The 12,511-nt window shown below is 38.6% G+C and overlaps 1 protein-coding gene across 5 annotated transcripts in view; it reads right to left on the bottom strand.

Moving 5' to 3' along the window:
* FGD4 (FYVE, RhoGEF and PH domain containing 4) overlaps window positions 1-12,511 on the bottom strand; it is a 374,120-nt gene that overhangs the window by 122,331 nt on the left and 239,278 nt on the right. For all 5 annotated transcript variants that reach the window (XM_053719017.1, XM_053719020.1, XM_053719021.1 and 2 more), the window contains exon 3: window positions 8,405-8,573. In XM_053719017.1, coding sequence (XP_053574992.1) covers window positions 8,405-8,573 — 169 coding nt within the window. The remainder of the gene's footprint in view (window positions 1-8,404; window positions 8,574-12,511) is intronic.

Below are 12,511 nucleotides of genomic sequence, written 5' to 3' on the forward strand. Positions count from 1 at the left end.
ATAACCTCAATAATGAATTTGTTTCTTCTGTTATAATAATTAGAAGAGTGACTAGGAGTTTCTCTTCTCTGTATTAATAGAAAACACAACATATTAAGTCACAGCTTAAAATGACATAAAAAAACAATATTTTTCCTTTTTAATTCAGACAGAAGTTTCCAAGATAATTCTATTATCAAATTTGCTTCTTTCTTGTGGTATTCTTTATTGATAGGTAGGTAGTGTGCACATGTCTGGAGACTCTGGACCACTACATGGAAGTAAGTACTGCTACAATCTAGTGCTTTTGCAAATGTATACTATTACTAAAATTTTCTAGCAAAGCTGTTGCCATTTAGTGCTTCACACACGTGCCCACTCATGAGCCTTCCTACCTGCTTTTGAATAAAGCATACTAAGAAAACAATGTAAATTTGATAACAGAAGTAAAAAATGTTTTGCTCTATCTGAATAAAGTTAAAAAAAAATTCTGAGTTTCATGTCCCTTTAATAAACGTATTACCTAATTGAGGAGCGGGTCACATACATTTTAGGAGACATACAAGCAATTTTGTATAAATTACATACATCACTACTGCTGGAGACAAGCATTACTAATGCTGAAGACAAACATCACTACTGCTGGAGACAATCATCACTACTGCTGGAGAGAAACATCACTACTGCTGGAGAGAAATGTCACTACTGCTGGAGAGAAACATCACTACTGCTGGAGATAAACATCACTACTGCTGGAGACATTCATCACTACTGCTGGAGACATTCATCACTACTGCTGGAGACAGACATTACTACTTCTGGAGACAAACATCACTACTGCTGAAGACAAACATCACTAATGCTGGAGATAAACATCACTACTGCTGGAGACAATCATCACTACTGCTGGAGAAAAACATCACTACTGCTGGAGACAAACATCACTACTGCTGAAGACAAACATCACTAATGCTGGAGACAAACATCACTACTGCTGGAGACAAACATCACTACTGCTGGAGACAAACATCACTACTGCTGGAGACAAACATCACTACTGCTGGAGACAGACATCACTACTGCTGGAGACAGACATCACTACTGCTGGAGACAGACATCACTACTGCTGGAGACAGACATCACTACTGCTGGAGACAGACATCACTACTGCTGGAGACAAACATCACTACTGCTGGAGACAAACATCACTACTGCTGGAGACAAACATCACTATTGCTGGAGACAAGCATCACTACTGCTGGAGACAAGCATCACTAATGCTGGAGACAAGCATCACTAATGCTGGAGACAAGCATCACTAATGCTAGAGATAAACATCACTAATGCTATAGATAAATATCACTAATGCTAGAGATAAATATCACTACTACTGGAGACAAACATCACTAATGCTGGAGACAAACATCACTAATGCTGGAGACAAACATCACTAATGCTGGAGGCAAACATCACTAATGCTGGAGGCAAACATCACTAATGCTGGAGGCAAACATCACTAATGCTGGAGACAAACATCACTAATGCTGGAGACAAACATCACTAATGCTGGAGACAAACATCACTACTGCTGGAGACAAACATCACTACTGCTGGAGACAAACATCACTACTGCTGAAGACAAACATCACTAATGCTGGAGACAAACATCACTACTGCTGGAGACAAACATCACTACTGCTGGAGACAAACATCACTACTGCTGGAGACAAACATCACTACTGCTGAAGACAAACATCACTAATGCTGGAGACAAACATCACTAATGCTGGAGACAAACATCACTACTGCTGGAGACAGACATCACTACTGCTGGAGACAGACATCACTACTGCTGGAGACAGACATCACTACTGCTGGAGACAAACATCACTACTGCTGGAGACAAACATCACTACTGCTGGAGACAAACATCACTACTGCTGGAGACAAGCATCACTACTGCTGGAGACAAGCATCACTACTGCTGGAGACAAACATCACTACTTCTGGAGACAAACATCACTACTGCTGGAGAGAAACATCACTAATGCTGGAGATAAACATCACTACTTCTGGAGACAAACATCACTAATGCTAGAGATAAATATCACTACTGCTGGAGACAAGCATCACTAATGCTAGAGATAAATATCACTAATGCTAGAGATAAATATCACTACTACTGGAGACAAACATCACTAATGCTGGAGACAAACATAACTACTACTGGAGACAAACATCACTAATGCTGGAGACAAACATCACTACTGCTGGAGACAAACATCACTACTGCTGGAGACAAACATCACTAATGCTGGAGACAAACATCACTAATGCTGGAGACAAACATCACTAATGCTGGAGACAAACATCACTAATGCTAGAGATAAATATCACTAATGCTAGAGATAAATATCACTAATGCTAGAGATAAACATCACTACTGCTGGAGACAAACATCACTACTGCTGGAGACAAACATCACTAATGCTGGAGACAAACAGCACTAATGCTGGAGACAAACATCACTACTGCTGGAGACAAACATCACTACTGCTGGAGACAAACATCACTAATGCTAGAGATAAATATCACTAATGCTAGAGATAAATATCACTAATGCTAGAGATAAATATCACTAATGCTAGAGATTAATATCACTACTGCTGGAGACAAACATCACTGATGCTGGAAACAAACATAACTAATGCTGGAGACAAACATAACTACTACTGGAGACAAACATCACTAATACTGGAGACAAACATCACTACTGCTGGAGACAGACATCACTACTGCTGGAGACAGACATCACTACTGCTGGAGACAAACATCACTACTGCTGGAGACAAACATCACTACTGCTGGAGACAAGCATCACTACTGCTGGAGACAAGCATCACTACTGCTGGAGACAAGCATCACTACTGCTGGAGACAAGCATCACTACTGCTGGAGACAAACATCACTACTGCTGGAGACAAACATCACTACTGCTGGAGAGAAACATCACTAATGCTGGAGATAAACATCACTACTTCTGGAGACAAACATCACTAATGCTAGAGATAAATATCACTACTGCTGGAGACAAGCATCACTACTGCTGGAGACAAGCATCACTACTGCTGGAGACAAACATCACTACTGCTGGAGACAAACATCACACTGCTGGAGAGAAACATCACTAATGCTGGAGATAAACATCACTACTTCTGGAGACAAACATCACTAATGCTAGAGATAAATATCACTACTGCTGGAGACAAGCATCACTAATGCTATAGATAAATATCACTAATGCTAGAGATAAATATCACTACTACTGGAGACAAACATCACTACTGCTGGAGACAAACATCACTAATGCTGGAGGCAAACATCACTAATGCTGGAGACAAACATCACTAATGCAGGAGACAAACATCACTACTGCTGGAGACAAACATCACTAATGCTGGAGACAAACATCACTATTGCTGGAGACAAACATCACTACTGCTGAAGACAAACATCACTAATGCTGGAGACAAACATCACTACTGCTGGAGACAAACATCACTAATGCTGGAGACAAACATCACTACTGCTGGAGACAAACATCACTACTGCTGGAGACAAACATCACTACTGCTGGAGACAAGCATCACTACTGCTGGAGACAAGCATCACTACTGCTGGAGACAAACATCACTACTTCTGGAGACAAACATCACTACTGCTGGAGAGAAACATCACTAATGCTGGAGATAAACATCACTACTTCTGGAGACAAACATCACTAATGCTAGAGATAAATATCACTACTGCTGGAGACAAGCATCACTAATGCTAGAGATAAATATCACTAATGCTAGAGATAAATATCACTACTACTGGAGACAAACATCACTAATGCTGGAGACAAACATAACTACTACTGGAGACAAACATCACTAATGCTGGAGACAAACATCACTAATGCTGGAGACAAACATCACTACTGCTGGAGACAAACATCACTAATGCTGGAGACAAACATCACTACTGCTGGAGACAAACATCACTAATGCTAGAGATAAATATCACTAATGCTAGAGATAAATATCACTACTGCTGGAGACAAACATCACTACTGCTGGAGACAAACAGCACTAATGCTGGAGACAAACAGCACTAATGCTGGAGACAAACAGCACTACTGCTGGAGACAAACATCACTACTGCTAGAGATAAATATCACTAATGCTAGAGATAAATATCACTAATGCTAGAGATTAATATCACTACTGCTGGAGACAAACATCACTGATGCTGGAGACAAACATAACTAATGCTGGAGACAAACATAACTACTACTGGAGACAAACATCACTAATGCTGGAGACAAACATCACTACTGCTGGAGACAGACATCACTACTGCTGGAGACAAACATCACTACTGCTGGAGACAAACATCACTACTGCTGGAGACAAACATCACTACTGCTGGAGACAAGCATCACTACTGCTGGAGACAAGCATCACTACTGCTGGAGACAAACATCACTACTGCTGGAGACAAACATCACTACTTCTGGAGACAAACATCACTACTGCTGGAGAGAAACATCACTAATGCTGGAGATAAACATCACTACTTCTTGAGACAAACATCACTAATGCTAGAGATAAATATCACTACTGCTGGAGACAAGCATCACTAATGCTATAGATAAATATCACTAATGCTAGAGATAAATATCACTACTACTGGAGACAAGCATCGCTAATGCTGGAGACAAACATAACTACTACTGGAGACAAACATCACTAATGCTGGAGACAAACATCACTAATGCTGGAGACAAACATCACTAATGCTGGAGACAAACATCACTACTGCTGGAGACAAACATCACTACTGCTGGAGACAAACATCACTAATGCTGGAGACAGTCATCACTAATGCTGGAGACAGTCATCACTAATGCTGGAGACAAACATCACTACTGCTGCAGACAAGCATCACTAATGCTAGAGATAAATATCACTAATGCTAGAGATAAATATCACTAATGCTAGAGATAAACATCACTACTGCTGGAGACAAACATCACTACTGCTGGAGACAAACATCACTAATGCTGGAGACAAACATCACTAATGCTAGAGATAAATATCACTAATGCTAGAGATAAATATCACTACTGCTGGAGACAAACATCACTGATGCTGGAGACAAACATAACTAATGCTGGAGACAAACATAACTACTACTGGAGACAAACATCACTAATGCTGGAGACAAACATCACTACTACTGGAGACAAACATCACTAATGCTGGAGACAAACATCACTAATGCTGGAGACAAACATCACTAATGCTGGAGACAAACATCACTACTACTGGAGACAAACATCACTACTGCTGGAGACAAACATCACTAATGCTGGAGACAAACATCACTAATGCTGGAGACAAACATCACTACTGCTGGAGACAAAAATCACTAATGCTAGAGATAAATATCACTAATGCTAGAGATAAATATCACTAATGCTAGAGATTAATATCACTAATGCTAGAGATAAATATCACTAATGCTGGAGACAAACATAACTAATGCTGGAGACAAACATCGCTAACTGATTGTTTCTAATTGCAAAAATGTTGCAGTTTCAAATGATTAAAGCGACATTTTAGTGCAGAAATTACATACTCTAGTTTGTTAGATGTGATAATTTTTGCCTTATTGAGGCTCCAACTCCACGTGTTTAACCTCTACAAAGCTTAGTTAACTTTCCGCTTGAAACTGCAGCTGTACACAGACATTGATTGGCAGGTTTCTGTGACTGCCTCTTCCTATTGGGTAACTGGCTGTTTCCTGCAGAGGAACAGCAGTTCTCTGTGGTTCCCAAATGGGACTTAAACTATATGTTTAACCCATTTACGAGTTTATGAGTTGAAACATTAATAGTGCAAATATTTAATGCTGTAACTAAAAAGAACATGCAACTTTTGCACTACAATGTCCCTTAAAGTTGTTCATTTTTACAGTGTTTAAATATTGTGTTAAAATACATATATGGATAGCTATAGAATTTCTGCAAAGGAAATCATCTTTGCCCAGGTGCTAATACACAACCTAAAGGAAAGAACAGTGACTGTGATCCAAAAATAGCACCTCTCTCTGTATTCCACGGTTTACAGCACTTTGTCATCACTGTAGAGCACATATTATAGGACTTCCTGAGAGACAGACTTTACTACAGGTCAGAGGTATATTGTTTGATAATTATTATTGTCTCTAAAGGGACACTGAACCCAAATTTGTTATTTCGTGACTCAGATAGAGCATGCAATTTTAAGCAACTTTCTAATTTACTCCTATTATCAATTTTTTTCTTCATTCTCTTGCTATCTTTATGTGAAAGAGAAGGCATCTAAGCTAAGGAGCCAGACAATTTTAAGTTCAGACCCTGGACAGCACTTTTGTTTACCAAAAATGGGCCGGCATCTAAACTTACATTCTTGCTTTTCAAATAAAGATAGCAAGAGAATGAAGAAAATTTGCTAAAAGGAGTAAATTAGAAAGTTGCTTAAAATCGCATGTTCTATCTGAATCACAAAAGAATTTGGTTTTAGTGTCCCTTTAAGTGTTGCTTTAATATACACTCCTCCACACACAGTTAAACGTCCTGTGTTGTCTATTTAAGTATTTGGTTGCCTTTACATTAATAATAAGCTATTTTGATTTTTGCCTTTTTAGAGTTTCATATGAGCCTTAAAGCCAGGGCCACTAAACCCAAAATCTTTCTTTCATGATTCAGATAGAGAATACAAATTTAAACAACATTACAATTTACTTCTATTATTTATTTTGCTTCATTTTTTAGATATCCTTAGTTGAAGAAAAAGCAATGCACATGGGTGAGCCAATCACACAAGGCTTCTATGTGCACCAACCAATCAGCAGCTAGTGAGCATATCTAGATATGCTTTTCAGCAAAGTATATCAAGAGAATAAAACAAATTAGATAATATAAGTAAATTAGAAAGATGTTTAAAATTGCATTCTCTTTCTAAATCGTGAAAGAAAAAATGTGGGTTTAATGTCCCTTTAAGTTTTTTGGGTTCTTGAAAAGAATATCTAGGTAGTCTCAGGAGAAGCTGTGGGAGCAAACTGGTGATTTGCAGGCTACTCAAATATGCCTCATCTTGTCATTAGTTTACCAGATCTGTATAGCTTTCTCCGAATAATATATTGTTACTGTGAAACAGACTTTATCTATGTGTTTAATATATTTGAAGGAGTTAAACACTTAAAGGGACATAAAACCCTTTTTTTTCCCCATAATTCATAATGTTTTCTTTTGTGTATGCTAGAATTACAATCTAGGGTTGCAGTTTGTGAACTGTGCATGAACAATTATTCATGCGCTTATATCCCTATAAGCAGGTCGCCATTGACACCCCATATGATAGAGTACTGATAAGGGAGAACTAAAAGCAAAAAAACTTCAACATTTCTATCATTTTTAAAAATTCTTGCATTTATTTATGTACTTAATTATCTGTACAATGGACTTGAACATAAGTATCTGTACTGCTATGTGTTCCGATGAACCAGTTTTATAGCACTTTACACAAAGGAGCATTTTATATAACACTACAATGTCCCTTTAAGAAATCTTAGTCTGGAAGTTTTTTTTGTTCCATTCAGAACAGAAAGGAGGAAGGGAAAGTAATCCAATAAAGAAAAATCTGATTTCCAAAATAGTAAACACCTTGTAATTAGAAGACATATCTCGGGTGATGCAATAAAGCAACATGTCAGCCAAGTCTAAACGTTTTCTCAAACAAATTAACTACCTTTTTACTGCAATTGTTTTCAAACAGCTAAACTCCTCCAACCATTTGTCTTATTTGGAAGAGCCAGTCTGCAGACAATGAGGCTAGCCATGGTTATAAACTGCATTGTTTTGTGATTTTTACCTGCTAAATCCAATTAGGGATATATATGCAGCAGAGTTAGCCTCGATAAGTCTGCAGTAGAATTAGAAAATCAACCATTTTAAGAGCTAAAATTACATGAAAAGGGAACAGAATAAATAATATACACAGTAACACACCATTGCAATATACTTTAAACAAACATTGTATATAAAAATCTCAAGTTATTTACTGTCCCTTTAAAGAGATCTATTCATGAATGAACGAATCACCATATAAGCAAATAAACGAATGAACAAATTTCATTAATGCACATGGACCAACTCCTAAAAAATCAGTAATGCAGTATGTTTCTCTTCTGTACTGTTTTAAGAATATCAATGTATTCATTTTCTTTACTTAGATACTAAATTGACTTTGTGACTATAAGACATTCTTCAAATCTCTCAGCTGTGCTACAAAGTACAGAATTTTATAGACGTCTAATTTCTTTGCACAATACAAACCTGTTGCTTTCAAACCGACTGATGAGATCTGAGATCTTTTTTGACTTCTCAGCTGTAGTGGGCGCCACTTCCTCCATCCTTTGTGTTCCTCTGGCAACAATATTCCTGCTAGGAGATGAGTATTTTAGCGGTGACTGTGAAGGCGGTAAATCTGCAGGTTTTGGAGGCACTGTCACAAGTGGAACAAGAACAAAGGCCAATATTAATAAGAGGACACAAGTATTAGGTTCAAACTTACAAAAAGATTTGTATACTGCTATAAAATCTTATTCTCCTAGTGTCTGATGTTTCATGTTACATTTGTCACTCCATTTAACAACCAGTGAACCGAACCCCTGAAACCAGTAACCCTTCAGGCACCTACATACATTTTGGGATTAGCAAGTGCATTAGGAAGGTCAAAACTTTTTCGGATAGAGATAAAACATAATTTATGTAAGAACTTACCTGATAAATTCATTTCTTTCATATTAACAAGAGTCCATGAGCTAGTGACGTATGGGATATACATTCCTACCAGGAGGGGCAAAGTTTCCCAAACCTTAAAATGCCTATAAATACACCCCTCACCACACCCACAAATCAGTTTAACGAATAGCCAAGAAGTGGGGTGATAAGAAAAAAGTGCGAAGCATATAAAATAAGGAATTGGAATAATTGTGCTTTATACAAAAAAATCATAACCACCACAAAAAAGGGTGGGCCTCATGGACTCTTGTTAATATGAAAGAAATGAATTTATCAGGTAAGTTCTTACATAAATTATGTTTTCTTTCATGTAATTAACAAGAGTCCATGAGCTAGTGACGTATGGGATAATGAATACCCAAGATGTGGATCTTTCCACACAAGAGTCACTAGAGAGGGAGGGATAAAATAAAGACAGCCAATTCCTGCTGAAAATAATCCACACCCAAAATAAAGTTTAATGAAAAACATAAGCAGAAGATTCAAACCGAAACCACTGCCTGAAGTACCTTTCTACCAAAAACTGCTTCAGAAGAAGAGAATACATCAAAATGGTAGAATTTAGTAAAAGTATGCAAAGAGGACCAAGTCGCTGCTTTGCAAATCTGATCAACTGAAGCTTCATTCCTAAACGCCCAGGAAGTAGAAACTGACCTAGTAGGATGAGCTGTAATCCTCTGAGGCGGAGTCTTACCCGATTTAACATAGGCAAGATGAATTAAAGATTTCAACCAGGATGCCAAAGAAATGGCAGAAGCTTTCTGGCCTTTTCTAGAACCAGAAAAGATGACAAATAGACTAGAAGTCTTTCGGAAAGATTTAGTAGCTTCAACATAATATTTCAAAGCTCTAACAACATCCAAAGAATGTAACGATTTCTCCTTAGAATTCTTAGGATTAGGACATAATGAAGGAACCACGATTTCTCTACTAATGTTGTTGGAATTCACAACCTTAGGTAAAAATTGAAAAGAAGTTCGCAACACCGCCTTATCCTGATGAAAAATCAGAAAAGGAGACTCACAAGAAAGAGCAGATAATTCAGAAACTCTTCTGGCAGAAGAGATGGCCAAAAGGAACAAAACTTTCCAAGAAAGCAATTTAATGTCCAATGAATGCATAGGTTCAAACGGAGGAGCTTGAAGAGCTCCCAGAACCAAATTCAAACTCCATGGAGGAGAAATTGACTTAATGACAGGTTTTATACGAACCAAAGCTTGTACAAAACAATGAATATCAGGAAGAATAGCAATCTTTCTGTGAAAAAGAACAGAAAGAGCAGAGATTTGTCCTTTCAAGGAACTTGCGGACAAACCCTTATCTAAACCATCCTGAAGAAATTGTAATATTCTCGGAATTCTAAAAGAATACCAAGAAAAATGATGAGTAAGACACCAAGAAATATAAGTCTTCCAGACTCTATAATATATCTCTCTAGATACAGATTTACGAGCCTGTAACATAGTATCAATCACAGAGTCAGAGAAACCTCTTTGACTAAGAATCAAGCGTTCAATCTCCATACCTTTAAATTTAAGGATTTCAGATCCGGATGGAAAAAAGGACCTTGCGACAGAAGGTCTGGTCTTAACGGAAGAGTCCATGGTTGGCAAGATGCCATCCGGACAAGATCCGCATACCAAAACCTGTGAGGCCATGCCGGAGCTATTAGCAGAACAAACGAGCATTCCCTGAGAATCTTGGAGATTACTCTTGGAAGAAGAACTAGAGGCGGAAAGATATAGGCAGGATGATACTTCCAAGGAAGTGATAATGCATCCACTGCCTCCGCCTGAGGATCCCGGGATCTGGACAGATACCTGGGAAGTTTCTTGTTTAGATGAGAGGCCATCAGATCTATCTCTGGAAGCCCCCACATTTGAACAATCTGAAGAAATACCTCTGGGTGAAGAGACCATTCGCCCGGATGCAATCGTTTTTGGCGACTGAGATAATCCGCTTCCCAATTGTCTACACCTGGGATATGAACCGCAGAGATTAGACAGGAGCTGGATTCCGCCCAAACCAAAATTCGAGATACTTCTTTCATAGCCAGAGGACTGTGAGTCCCTCCTTGATGATTGATGTATGCCACAGTTGTGACATTGTCTGTCTGAAAACAAATGAACGATTCTCTCTTCAGAAGAGGCCAAAACTGAAGAGCTCTGAAAATTGCACGGAGTTCCAAAATATTGATCAGTAATCTCACCTCCTGAGATTCCCAAACTCCCTGTGCCGTCAGAGATCCCCACACAGCTCCCCAACCTGTGAGACTTGCATCTGTTGAAATTACAGTCCAGGTCGGAAGAACAAAAGAAGCCCCCTGAACTAAACAATGGTGATCTGTCCACCACGTTAGAGAGTGTCGAACAATCGGTTTTAAAGATATTAATTGAGATATCTTCATGTAATCCCTGCACCATTGGTTCAGCATACAGAGCTGAAGAGGTCGCATGTGAAAACGAGCAAAGGGGATCGCGTCCGATGCAGCAGTCATAAGACCTAGAATTTCCATGCATAAGGCTACCGAAGGGAATGATTGTGACTGAAGGTTTCGACAAGCTGTAATCAATTTTAGACGTCTCTTGTCTGTTAAAGACAGAGTCATGGACACTGAATCTATCTGGAAACCCAGAAAGGTTACCCTTGTTTGAGGAATCAAAGAACTTTTTGGTAAATTGATCCTCCAACCATGATCTTGAAGAAACAACACAAGTCGATTCGTATGAGACTCTGCTAAATGTAAAGACTGAGCAAGTACCAAGATATCGTCCAAATAAGGAAATACCACAATACCCTGTTCTCTGATTACAGACAGAAGGGCACCGAGAATCTTTGTGAAAATTCTTGGAGCTGTAGCAAGGCCAAACGGTAGAGCCACAAATTGGTAATGCTTGTATAGAAAAGAGAATCTCAGGAACTGAAAATGATCTGGATGAATCGGAATATGCAGATATGCATCCTGTAAATCTATTGTGGACATATAATTCCCTTGCTGAACAAAAGGCAATATAGTCCTTACAGTTACCATCTTGAACGTTGGTATCCTTACATAACGATTCAATAATTTTAGATCCAGAACTGGTCTGAAGGAATTCTCCTTCTTTGGTAAAATGAAGAGATTTGAATAAAACCCCATCCCCTGTTCCGGAACTGGAACTGGCATAATTACTCCAGCCAACTCTAGATCTGAAACACAATTCAGAAATGCTTGAGCTTTCACTGGATTTACTGGGACACGGGAAAGAAAAAATCTCTTTGCAGGAGGTCTCATCTTGAAACCAATTCTGTACCCTTCTGAAACAATGCTCTGAATCCAAAGATTGTGAACAGAATTGATCCAAATTTCTTTGAAAAAACGTAACCTGCCCCCTACCAGCTGAACTGGAATGAGGGCCGTACCTTCATGTGAACTTAGAAGCAGGCTTTGCCTTTCTAGTAGGCTTGGATTTATTCCAGACTGGAGATGGTTTCCAAACTGAAACTGCTCCTGAGGACGAAGGATCAGGCTTTTGTTCTTTGTTGAAACGAAAGGAACGAAAACGATTGTTAGCCCTGTTTTTACCTTTAGATTTTTTATCCTGTGGTAAAAAAGTTCCTTTCCCACCAGTAACAGTTGAAATAATAGAATCCAACTGA

The sequence above is a fragment of the Bombina bombina genome, chromosome 6 (genome assembly GCF_027579735.1).
Source record: "Bombina bombina isolate aBomBom1 chromosome 6, aBomBom1.pri, whole genome shotgun sequence".
In the NCBI taxonomy this organism is placed as follows: Eukaryota; Metazoa; Chordata; class Amphibia; order Anura; family Bombinatoridae; genus Bombina; species Bombina bombina.